At 47.2% G+C, this 13,246-nt stretch overlaps 1 protein-coding gene across 1 annotated transcript in view; it reads left to right on the forward strand.

Moving 5' to 3' along the window:
* The window catches only part of Ears2 (glutamyl-tRNA synthetase 2, mitochondrial), a 39,578-nt gene that overhangs the window by 16,794 nt on the left and 9,538 nt on the right, over positions 1-13,246 (forward strand). Inside the window, exons 3-7 of the mRNA XM_004670202.2 lie at positions 427-616; positions 4,473-4,945; positions 5,868-5,976; positions 11,300-11,453; positions 11,589-11,719. Coding sequence (XP_004670259.2) covers positions 427-616; positions 4,473-4,945; positions 5,868-5,976; positions 11,300-11,453; positions 11,589-11,719 — 1,057 coding nt within the window. The remainder of the gene's footprint in view (positions 1-426; positions 617-4,472; positions 4,946-5,867; positions 5,977-11,299; positions 11,454-11,588; positions 11,720-13,246) is intronic.

Raw genomic sequence — 13,246 nt, forward strand, 5'->3', positions numbered from 1 at the left:
GGGTCCTTGAACTCACAGCAGTCCTCCTACCTCTGCCTCTGTCTGTGTGGGCCTCCTTACTCCACCAGGCTGTATGACCTTGAGCCCTCAGCCTCCACTCTATTTATCACCCAAAGACTAGTATAACAGTATTGCCCACATGCTTATTGTGAGGCTTGAAGGAATATATATATATATATATATATTTTGAGGTATGGTCTCACTCTAGCCCAGGCTGACCTGGAATTCACTATATAGTGTCAGGCTGGCCTTGAACTCGTGGCCATCCTCTTACCTGTACCTCCCAAGTGCTGGGATTAAAGGCATGTGCCAGCATGCTGGGCTCTTGAAGGATTTAATGTGTGTGTAAGTCACTCAGAGTAGTCCTGGGAATGAGCACCACCTCCAGCATTCCTGTGTAATGACAATGCTCTGCTTGTGTCCCAGGCATTCCCCCTGATGAGAGTCCCCGCCGGGGTGGTCCTGTAGGGCCCTACCAGCAGTCTCAGCGGCTAGAGCTGTATGCCCAGGCCACAGAAACCCTGCTGAAGTCTGGAGCTGCCTACCCCTGTTTTTGCTCACCACAGCGGCTGGAGCTCCTGAAGAAGGAGGCCTTGAGGAATCATCAGACTCCCCGGTACAAGTCCCAGCCCACTGTAAATGCTACCCCAAAGCTGGGTGTGTTTGTCTCCAATTGCTGTGTAAATTTCCCCCACACTTTAGGTGCTTTTCCATGTGTGTGGATCAGGCATCTGGGCAGGACTTAGCCATGTTCTTTGACTCAAGGTTTAACTGCAGTTGAGTTCTGCGCCAGCCTGGCAGTTACCTAAGGTTTGATGTGGGACGACCTGCCTCCATTATCTCTCATGGGGTTGTTGGCAGACCTATTATATGCACTTCCTGCATGGGCTTCCACACACCAACTCACGGGCCGAGATATACACTGTAGGGCTTGGGAGATGGTTCAGCAGTTAGAGGTGCTTGCTCACAATGTCTGCTGGCCCAGGTTCTATTCCCCAGGACCCACATGAAGCCACATAAAGTGGTACATGTGTCTGGAGTTTCTTTGCAGAAACAAGAGGTCTTGGCGCTCCCGTACTTTCTCAAAGTTTGTTTTGTTTTGTTTTGTTTTGTTTTGTTTTGTTCCCATCTCTCCCCCACCCCCATAGGGTCTCACTCTAGCCCAGGCAGACCTGGAATTCACTCTGTCGTCTCAGGGTGGTGGTGAACTCATGGTGATCCTCCTACCTCTGCCTCCGGAGTGCTAGGATTAAAAGCGTGCACCACCACACTCAGCCCTTCAAAGTTTTTAATTAATTTAAAAAATAATATTCTTTCAAATGATCATTTAAAATGGGAGAGCTGAGCATGGTGATGTACACCTTCAGGCTGAGCACTTGGAAACTGAGGTAGAAGGATCACTGTGAGTTTGGGGGCCAGTCTGGGTCTACACAGTGACTTCACTTGTATTCTGCTCCTTAAAGGAAGTCAATAGGTCCAGCTCACATCCAAAGGAAGAACATTGTAGAGGATAATTGCCAGTAGGCTAAGATGGCTATCAGATGACCATGGGGGAAGCTATTGGCCACTCGGTCTTAGACAATAGTGTGTAAAGTAATTTTTAAAAAATATTGGCCGGACATGGTGGTACGCGCCTTTAATCCCAGCACTCAGGAAGTCGAGGTAGGAGGATCACCATGAGTTCTAGGCCACCCTGAGACTACATCGTGAATTCCAGGTCAGCCTGACTAGAGTGAGACCCTACCTCAAAAAAAAAAATTAATAAATAAATTTATTTGCCGGGCATGATGTCATATGCTTTTAATCCCAGCACTCGGAAGGCAGAGGTAGGAGGATCTCCATGAGTTCAAGGCTACCTTGAGACTACTTAGTGAATATCAGGTCAGCCTGGGCTAGAGTGAGACCTTACCTTGAAAAACCAAAGTAAATATCAGGCTGGCCTCGAACTCACAACTGTCATACCTCTGCCTCACAAGTGCTGAGATTAAAGGCTTGCATCACCATACCAAGTTGTTTTATTATTATTATTATTTTATTTTTGCTTTTCCAAGGTCGGGTCTTACTCTAGCTAGCTCAGGCTCACCTGGAATTCACTATGTAGTCTCAGGATGGCCTCAAACTCATGGCAATCCTCCTATCTCTGTCTCCCGAGTGCTGGGATTTAAGGCGTGCACCACCATGCCTGGCTCAGTTTATTATTTTTAATCTTTTTTTTTTTTTTTTAAAGAAACTGAGCCAGGTGTGGTCAGCCTGGCCTAGAGCAAGACGCTACCTTGAAAAACCAACAAATAGCTATTGTGGTGGCATATGCCCAGCGCTTGGGAGGTATAGGTAGGAGGATCGGGGTGAGTTCAAGGCCACCCTGAAACTACATAGTGAATTCCAGGTCATTCTGGGCTAGAGCAACAACCTACCAAAACAAACAAACAAACAAAGCCAAAAAACTAAAAAGCATGTTCCTTACACACCTGGAGCTCACTCTGTAGCTCAGGTTGGCTTCGAACTCATGGCAATCTGCCTACTTCAGCCTTCTGAGTGCCAAGATTAAATGTGCATCACCGTGCCTGGCGAGAACAAGCTTTGAGGGGAGTTTGAAAGGAAGGAGATAGGAATCTCCATGCCAAGAGAAACCTTTATTAGTCCAAGAGGGACACCCCATGTTTCAGCAGCTCTGTGACCCTGGGAACATAACATCATACTGGTGGTGGGAGCTTTTATTGGCCTTAGGATGTGGGTAGGGTGGCCCTGGGAGGAAACAGCTGCTTTTCCAGCTACCTAGCTTCCCCTAGGTCACAGCACAGCAGGCTCCTTTTTGTCAAGGTATCTGGGTCGGGGCTGGAGAGCTGGCTTAGCAGTTAAGGCATTTGTCTGCAAAGCCAAAGTATCCCAGTTCCATTCTCCAGGACCCACATAGGCCAGATGCACAAGGGGGTGCATGCATCTGGAGTTTTTTGCAGTGGCTAGAGGCCCTTGCCTGCATATTCTTTCTCTCTCTCCCGCTCCCTCCCCCCCCCCCCCGCCTCTCAAGTAAATAAATAAAATTTAAAAATATTAAAAAAATATATAGCTGGGTGGGGGCAGTTTAAATTTTCTGGACAGACTTCCTGGCATCCAGAGTTTATTTGCTAACTCTCCCAGGGTCCTGTTTGTTGACCCCTTCAAGGCCAGCCTGGCCCAAAGTGAGACCCTGTCTCAAAAAAAAAAATGATAGACCAGAGGGCCCTGGGGATGATTAATAATATGCTATCATGTTATCGTCTCGGGGAGATGAACCAGTGTCTACCCCAGATAGAGCACCAACACAGACCAAAGAAACTTACACTGAAGGCCGCCTTGGTGAACCAGTGAGTGTATTGGGGTTACTTACTATAAACCCCACCCCAGCATAGGTGAGGAAGACTCAAAAGCTGTACAGCCTGCAACTCACTGCATGGCCTTCTCTCAAGCAGTTCTTACTTGCATATAACCTTGAGGGGTCTTGGGAATCTTGTAAATTTCAGGTGCTTCCTGGGAGCTGTGAGGTTTTTACATCCTGAGTTTTAATGAGCTTGGGAACTTCCTGAGTCATAATGAGCCTGTGTTTGAATTTGGTCTTCCTAAAGCATTTCTCTGTAGGAGTAACTGAATTGAGAGGAAATTGCTGTATAATCCATGCATATTCTGGCTCACCAGGTCAGAAGTCTAGACCTCTGATTCTTACATATTCCCAAGTAAAGGTCATGTGGTGGTCCTACACCCCATTTTGAATAGGGAAGACATAATACCACATAGACCTTTATCTTCTCACCCTGTGGAAATCTGGGGCTAAGTGACCCCAGGATAAGAGGAATAGCCTCAAGACCTCAGGGCCCTGTTGTGACCTCTCTGGCTGCCCTTCCTTAGTTGCATATAACTGCTGCTTCTCTAACCCCACCCCTCATAGGATAGCATCAGTAGAGGACTGAGGGTGGAGCAGGAGCGGAGAAAAGCTTGCTTTTACAGCCTCATCTGAACAACCACCACCACAACAAAACTTCTCCCAGGAGCTTATTCTTCTACACTGAGTGTAGTTTTCTTCGCTTCTCCGTGACTAGGATGGGCTTGCCTTCCCGCCTGGGTTAGTCTCCAGGGCATGAAACCATAAGATGACTGTATCCATTGAGATTCTAGCCGCCATCAAAGCAGTTTTACATAGTCTGGTTAGCAAGGGAAAGGGGGCAATGGCCAGTAGGTGGGCAAACAAAGTCTGCTACACTGTAACCCCATAAAACTTCATTGTTATCAGAAAGAGTAAAAACTGCCCCAAGGTCAAAAGCTTTCAGAGACCAAGGGGACAGTGGGGGTTTATAGCTAGCTGTGTGGCAGGGGGTTTCCTGGCAGGCCCAGGGTTCAGTCCCCATCACTGCAAGTGGAAGACAACTGGAGAGATAAAAGTGGGATGCCTGTTTGATCACTGGCTTTCATACCTTTTCTGTTGTCCTGCTTCCCAACAGGTATGACAATCGGTGTCGGAGCCTGAGCCAGGCTCAGGTAGCCCAGAGGCTTGCCAGTGTCCCCAGACCTGCTATCCGCTTCCGCTTGCAGGAGGTGGCACCAGCCTTCCGGGATTTGGTATATGGCTGGAATCAGCATGAAGTGGCCAATATAGAGGGGGACCCAGTCATCCTGAAGAGTGACGGCTTCCCCACCTACCACCTGGCCTGTGTGGTAGATGACCATCACATGGGTATCAGCCACGTGCTCCGGGGCTCCGAATGGCTCGTCTCCACCTCCAAGCACCTGCTCCTCTACCAAGCCCTGGGCTGGCAGCCACCTCACTTTGCTCACCTGCCCCTGCTCCTCAACAGGGATGGTAGCAAGTTGTCCAAGCGGCAAGGGGACATTTTCCTGGAGCACTTTGCTGCTGCCGGCTTTCTGCCTGAAACCTTGCTTGACATCGTTACCAACTGTGGCTCAGGCTTTGCAGGTACCTGCACACCAGGGTGGTCAGGGTGGTGGAGAGTGGCAGTGCAGAGAAGGAGCTTTGGGAGGAGACCTGGTTGTCAGGCCCAGCTGTGCCGTCAGCTGGCCATATGATCGTGGACAAGTTCATTATTCTGTTGAACAAATGTTTGTTGAGTCAGGTCCCTCACTTAGTTTTTGCACACAACTTTCTTGTTAAAGGTGAGTACTGGGGCCCCAGTGAACACAGTAGCCATAGTCCCTGCCCTCCAAGTGCTTCAAGGCTCAGTCCTGTGTGTGCAGTGGTGACAGGGTCCACGTCACACAGCTGCTTAGGAGTCGCTGAGCTTGTGAGTGTAAGGAACTGGCCCACTGCCTGCCATTCCACAGCAGCAAAACTCCCGACCCTGTGACTGCTGCAGTTGTGCACGTGTGTGCTCTGCCGTATTACTGATGCTTCCGTGACTCTCTTCACTACAAACTGAACCCCTGGACTTGGCTCAGGACTGTAGTCCAAACCTTAAAGAACCAAACACCAATAAGGACATCCTGTGGCAAAGATTTCTGAAATGACAGTCATACTCTCCTTACTGTTTACTCTTCTCTGTTCGTTTAATCCTTAATGTGTCCTTGAGCCATAAGTACTTCTTAACCTCAGTTTGTAAGATGGTTTTTAGGCTCTGGGAGGTGAGTAACTGGCCAATGTGACAGTAAGGGATATAGTACTGTAGGCTTATGTCTGACCAAAATGTCCACTGATTTCACAGAGAGAAAAATAGGAGGAGGGCTAACTCCTATAATCCCACCTACTTGAGGGAAAAGGGGACTGAGGAAAAAGGGTCAAAATTTATAGGCTAGCCTGAGCAATATAAGGAAAAGAAGAATCTGAGGAAGGAAACGAGGGAACGGAGGGAGCAGGCAGAGCTGCTGAGTGACCTCACTTGCAGAGAACCAGATGGGCAGGACCCTGCCAGAGCTGATAGCACAGTTCGACTTGACCCGGATCACCTGCCACTCAGCCCTGCTAGACCTGGAGAAGCTCCCAGAATTTAATAGGTGAGTGGAGAGCCAGCCATAGTGGTATACACCTTGGAAAATTGTGGCGCTAGATTTATGAGTTCCAGACCAGCCTGAGTTACAGGGGAGCATAGTGCCTCTGGCAGAAAAGGCCTCCTTGTCCATGATAGATCCCAGAGTGGAAGGCCCTGGAGTCACACCTCATTTTGACTTTGGCTGTGGTATCCAAGGATCCATAGCCACAAGGGAGTTACTTTACCTCTCTACTCTTCCTCTTCTCTAAAGTGTGGCTAGTAATGGTATTCAGGTGATTATTGTCAGAGTTAAGTGTGAATGGAGGTATCTTACGCAGTCCTTGGCCACAGAAGTTCTCTGTAAGTGGTAGAGGTTGGTTTTGTCCTCATGCCTGTGTTCCTAGCCACCTTCGCATGGTTTTGTTGACACTCAAGAGCCTAGAGAGGTATACCTTCCTTTAGTCACTCTTCATCCTCTGCTCAGCAAATCTGGGCACTGTCTCATGTATGTTTCAGGTACTTATTAAAAATTTCAAGTAGTTCTTTACTTTAAAACCTGTATAGATGGTTACATTTCAGCTCATTGTTGACATCATCATTAGTATGAAGCCATTGACCAGATTTGCACTTAGCAGTGGTGCCTGTCTTTGAGCACTGGTTTAAGATAGGGTTTCATGTAGCCCAGGCTGCTCTTGAAAACATATGTAGTCGAGATGACTTTGAACTCCTGTAACCTTCCTGCCTCCACCTGACTGCTGGGATTATGGGCATGCACAATCATGTTTAGCTCAACTGTAGCTATTTTAAGGATATCACTTCATTTACTTCTCCCATCAGAACTGTAAGGTCAGTTAAATGGGTGGGTTTTTGTTTGTTCGTTTTGTTGTTTGGTTTTTCAAGGTAGTGTCTAACTCTAGCCTACGCTGACATGGAACTCATATTGATCCTCCTACCTTTGCTCCCAAGAGCTGGAATTAAAGGTGTGTGCCACCATGCAGTTTCCTTACTTTTTTTAGTATAGGGAAAGTATTATTTCCAGAAAAAATGGATTCAGGTCAGGGGATGTTCTTTATGATGCCTTTCCGCACTTCCTGAAATACAAGGTGGAGTCAGAAGACAGGTGGGTTTTTTACTCAGGGATTGCTGCGTGGACTTTTCTTTGAGAGATATGAACAAACATCTGTCACTGCAGATAGGACAGTGACAACAACCGAAGTAGTGGTGGCACCAGAGTCCAGCTTGGTTTACTTCCAAGAGCAGGACGGCTCAGAGGCAGCTGTATCATGGGAAAGCCCATTCCAGCATGAGTGATAACTTCTGAAAGCTACATCTCTGGAGCTCACTGCCTAACTTGTAACAAGCCAGCTTTCCTGTGGGAGTCTCCTCTTCGAGCAGTTCTTATTCCTTAGGTAACCTTGGAGAGGGCCTTTACAAAGTTTATAAGCTTTAGGAACTTCCGGAGATGTTTACTGAGTTTTAACAGTGTATATTTCAATTTGAATCCCTCCAGGGTGAAATGTTTGGGTTCTGAGGAACATGGTATACAATAGGAAGGGGAGAAAAGTTGATGGGTTCAACTCAGCCAAAGCTGAGTTATCATCACATGTGTCTACCTCGTCAAGCCCTTTGCCATGCTTATTTCAAAAGCAGTAAATACATTAGCTACCACCACAGTATGAGTATTAGTGGTAAGGTGAGAGTAGGAATAGTAGTTAAACTTTATTTAGCACTTCCTTGTTTCAGACCCTGCACCTTACATGTATTTTCACAAGTAAGGCCAAAAAGGTCTCCTGGTTTTAAAAATCCCTTCCTGTTACCTAGTTTAACTGCTTAGGAGATTCCATAGTTTTGATGCTGTATTTCTGTGTTTTCTTGAAAGTTGCTTAAAGAAAAATAGTTGTCTTCAGTCAGGTGTGGCTTGTATTTGGAACCCAGGAGGCTGAGGTGAGAAGATGGAGAGTTCTACACCAGCATAGGCTATATAATGAGACTTTGTCTCAGAAAAAAACAAGAGCTGGAGAGATAGCTTAGCAGTTAAGGCACTTGCCTGCTAAGCCTGAGGACCCATGTTTGATTCCCCAGTACCCACGTAAGCCAGATGCACAAAATGGTACTTGTGTCTGGAGTTTGTAGTGACTAGCTATCCTAATGCACCCATTCTCTCTATCTGTCCCTTTCTCACAAATAAATAAAATATTTTAAAAACAAAAAATAAGCCAGTACAGTGATGCACACCTTTTTAAGATTTTACTTATTTTTCTCTTTATTTATTTATTTGCAAGGAGAGAGAGAGAAAAGAGAGAGAGAGAATGGGCACACCAGGTCTTCTAGCCACTGCAGATAAACTCCAGACACATGTGCCTCCTTGTTCATCTGGCTTACGTGGGTACTGGGAAATCAAACCTATGTCCCTTGGCTTCGCAGGCAAGCATCTTAACCACTAAGCAATCTCTCCAGCCCTATTTTTTAAAATTAATTTATTTGAGAGAGAGAAAAAAAATGGGCACACCAGGTCCTATCTCGTGGGGGGGGGGGGAAGGAAAGGGGACACACCAGGACCTCTAGCCAGTGTAGATGAACTCCAGATGCATGGGCCACCTTGTGTATTTGGCTTACAGCTTACTTGGGTACTGGGGATTGAACCTGGGTCCTTTGGCTTTGCCAATAACTGCCTTAACCACTGAACCATCTCTCTAGCCCTTATTTATTTATTTATGAGAGAGAGAAAGAGGCAGATAGAGAGAATGGGCACACCAGGGCCTCTAGCCACCTCAAAGTACTCCAGATGCATGCACTACCTTGTGCATCTGGCAGGAATCAAACCTGGATCCCTTGGCTTTGCAGGCAAACACCTTAACCACTAAGCCATCTCTCTAGCCCGTGACGCACACCTTTAGTACCAGTACTTGGGAGACAGGTTGAGTATTGCTGAATTTGAGGCTAGCCTGAGCTATAACCAGTCCCTGCTTCAAAACAAAATACCAAAAACAAGGCAAAAAATACTAAATTGAAGCCAGGTGTGGTGTTACACACCTTTAATCCCAGCACTCGGGGCGGGGGGGAGAAGTAGGATTGTTGTGAGTTCGAGGCCAGCCTGAGACTAGATAGTGATTCCAAGGCAGCCTGGGCTAGAGCAAGAGCCTACCTTGAAAAACCAAAACAAAACAAAAAATTAAATTGTACTGGCCAGTGTGCATTCCACATGGCTGGGATTAAAGGTGTGCACCACCACAGCTGGCCCATGTGGCATCTTGAAGGGTTTTGTTCTTTTACTTGTGTCATATCAGGACCTCTTTGTAGAACCCCCAAACGTCATTGATGACAGGTCTTGGCCTCAGCCCTACTGAATCCTCGCTATCACACAGCAACAGGCATTCACAGTCACAGTCAGGTTTGCATTGCTGGTAGAAATCACCCAACCAAGAGCAGCTTTTGAGAAAAATGGGTTTATTTTGTCTCACAGACTCAAGGGGAAGCTCCATGATGGCAGGGGGAAACAATGGCATGAGCAGAGGGTGGACATCACCCTCTGGCCAACATAGGTGGACCGTAGCAATAGAAGAATGTGTCAAACAAGGAGAGACTGGCTATAACACCCATAAGCTCGCCCCCAACCATACACTGCCTCCAAGAGGCTTTAATTTCCAGTTGCTATCAGCTGGGAACCTAGCATTCAGAACACCTAAGTTTATGAGGGATGCCTGAGCCAAACCACCACAGCTGGCCTCCAGTGGTTGTGTGACTTGCTGTGCACATTTGGCAGGCAGGCTTTGCACTCAGGCCTGCTCTAGTTCAGAGCCTATGAGATGCTTCCCCCAGTTTTGCCACACTCTTCTTCCAGGCCATTTGCCTCACAACAGTCCCAAGCCCCACACTGCTCTATGTCTGTTCTTGGTCCTCTAATACTTCCAGGGAAGAGTAGGGTACCCAAGGGACCGAAGATGACAAGGCTTGGTCTGAGGCTTGGTGTTTTAGAAGCTTTACTGCTCCCTAAGAAGAAAATCAGACAACTAAAGGAGTTCTGGGAAGGAAAAGTTTGAACTGGTAAAACCCAAACTTTTTTTTTTCTGATTTTTTTTTTTTTTTTTTTTTTTTGAGGCAGAGAGAGGGAGAGAGAGAGAACAGGCACACCAGGGCCTCTAGCCACTGCAAATGAACTCCAGACACATGTGCCACCTTGTGCATCTGGCTTATGTGGGATCTGGAGAATCACACCAGGGTCCTTGGGCTTCACACACAAGTGCCTTAACCACTAAGCCATCTCTCCAGCCCAAAACCCAAACTTTAAACTGGGGGTCCTTAATTCAAATAGCCTCCTCCAAATCCTAGAAATCCATGGTTTTGCCTCTTCTTTTATGCCAAACCCTGTGATGCAGAGAAAGCTAGGAGGAGATACTTCCTTCAGCTAACATTCAGCTTTGTAAACTCAGGTGCCTGTAGAGGCCATGGGGAGAGGAGCCTGGCCAAGAGGAGGAAGCAGAGGAAGGACAGCCGCACTGTGCTCCAGCAGCTTCCATCCTGCCCCGGCTACTTGAAGCACTGAGGGTAGCTGATGGCTTTTTGCATCTATAGCAAAGGGAAGCAGAATCTTATATGAACACTTCTAGTTTAAAAATAGCAGCAGCGGGCTGGGGAAATGGCTTAGTGGTTAAGATGTTTGCCTGTGAAGCCTGAGGACCCTGGTTCAATTCCCCAGGACCCACATAAACCAGATGCACAAAGGGGCACATGCATTTTGAGTTGTATTGCAGTGCGTGGAGGCCCTGGTGCACCCATTCTGTCTCTCTATCTCTTCCTCTGTCTCTCTCTCTCTCTCGAATAAATAAATAAAAATAAACCTTTAACATTGCTTGGCTTGGTGGTGCATACCTTTAAAAAGAAAAATAGCAGCAGCCAGCGGGATGAGATGTAGCTCAGTGGTAGAGTGCTTGTTTAGTATGCACGAGGCCCTGAGTTTATTCTCTGTCCTGCAAAAATAAAGAAAAAGAAAGAAGCTGTCATTGTGGCTCACGTCTATAATCCCAACCATTGGGAGACTAAGGCAGAAGGAATGTCATTAGTTCAAGGCAGCCTAAGCTACAGTGAGACCCTGCCTTGAAAGGGAAGAAGATCAGGACAGGGGAAGAGGGAGGAAGAGGAAGAAATGAAAAAACACTGGAAACACAGCAAGTCTGCCTGTTGTGTGGACTCGGGCTGGTGCTGACCTTGGTCAAAGCTCATTTTTTTTAGCATGGTGGTTGGGGTTTGGGTTGTATGTTATTCCTCCAACCCCAACTGCTGTCCTGGTGGGAAGGATTTGGGTGAACCTGGGGTGCCAGTAGCAGGGTAGCCCATAACTTTTCCCATAGGCTGCACCTCTGTCAGCTGGTGAACAGTGAGATCAAGAGGCGTCAGCTGGTAGAGAAGCTGCAGGCCCTTGTGAAGGAGGCATTTGGGAGCCAGCTGCAAGACAGGACTGTTCTGGACCCAGCGTATGTGGAGAGGATCATCCTGCTGCGACAGGTGTGGCTTGGGGGCTCCTTCCTGTCTCCCGTGTTTGCAGAGTCCTGTGACAGGTGTGCTTTGGAGGACTCTTTTTTGTCTGTAGCATTGATAAAGCCCCGTGACAGTGCATGTGTCAATTGCCTCTTTCCCCAGGGCCACATCTGCCGCCTGCAGGATCTGGTCTCTCCAATGTACTCTTACCTGTGGACTCGCCCTGCTGTGGGTCGAGCACAGCTGGGTGCTGACTCAGAGAAGGTGGATGTGATTGCTGAGCGTGTATTGGGGTGAGTATCTACAGACCTGGCTAAGGGCCACACCCCTACTGTCTCCCTGCTCTGGCTCTTTTCCTCCCAACAGCCCACAAACCTATGATGAGTTAAAAACGTTCACTCAGTGGCTTTTAAAATTTATTTATTTATTCTGTCTTATTTCAGAGAAAGAGCGAGACAGACAGAAAGAGAGAATTGGCATGTGAGGGCCTCAGCCACTGCAATCGAATTCCAGACGCCTTTGCTGCCTAATGGGCTTGTACGACCTTGCTCTTGCTTCACCTTTATGCATCTAGCTAACTTAGGTTCTGGAGAGTCTCTTTATATTTAAATCTAGATTCTGCATATCAGAGAAAATGCAGTATTGGTCAGTGTGGATTGTTTCACTTAACATGTTTAGCTCAGTAACGGAATTCTTTTAATTATCCAGGCAGAAACCACAACCCACGCTGGCTTAAGCAGATGGGCATGCTGCTTTATGTGATTACAAAGGCTGGAGGTGCAAAGTTATAGCAAAGTTTAGTACTGGTGCCACACAGTGACCAGGACTCTCTCCCCTCTGCTCCAGGCTGGCCATTCTTTCTGCAAAAGCTGTGTGTTAGGCAAAGGGTGGAATTCTGGGTTATACAAATGGAAGTTCCTTCCTGTTTCTATATTGGTCTTTAGTAGGCAATCTGGGACTGAGTAATTTTCTCCTTGCCTTTAGGATCCTTCATCTCAGCTAAGTGTGGTGGTACGTTCCTGTTATCCCAGTACTACGGGAGAATTTGAGACCAGCCTAGGTCATATCGTGAGACTATGTCTTCTTTGAAAGAGGGGGAGGGTGGAGAGATGGCTTAGTGTTTAAGGTTCTTGCCTGTGAAGCCTACAGACCTCTCTCTAGCCCAGGCTGACCTGTAATTCACTATGGAGTCTCAAGGGGGCCTCAAACTCACCGTAATCCTCCCACCTCTGCCTACCAAGTGCTGGGATTAAAGGCGTGCGCCACCATGCCTGGCATCAAGACCCAGGTTTTTTTTGTTGTTGTTGTGTTGTGTTGTGTTGTGTTGTGTTTTGTTTTGTTTTAGGTAGGGTTTCACTATAGCCCAAGGTGACTTGGAATTCCCTATGTAGTCTCAGGTTAGCCTTGAACTCACAATCTTCCTACCTCTGCCTCTTAGTGCTGGGATTAAAAGCACATGCCACCATGCCTGGCTAGGACCCATGATTGATCCCCCAGTACCTACATAAGGCAGATACACCAGGTTGCACATGTGTCTAGAGTTCCTTTGCAGTGGCTACAGGCCCTGGCATGTACATGTTTGTTCTCCTCTCTCTCCCTCCCTCCCTCCTTCCCTCCCTCCCTCCCTCCCTCTCTCTCTCTGGTAAATAAATAAAATAAAATGTAAAACAAAAGGCACATGGGCTGAGCATGGAAGATGGATAATTCCCAGGAGATTTTGGGTTCTAGTATCAGCAGAAAGGAGAATGCAGACACTAAGCAAGGAAAACACAGGTATTTATTTTACTTCTCTGTTTGTTTGTTTGAAACAGAGTCTCATT

This window comes from Jaculus jaculus, chromosome 12, assembly GCF_020740685.1.
Source record: "Jaculus jaculus isolate mJacJac1 chromosome 12, mJacJac1.mat.Y.cur, whole genome shotgun sequence".
Lineage (NCBI taxonomy): Eukaryota > Metazoa > Chordata > Mammalia > Rodentia > Dipodidae > Jaculus > Jaculus jaculus.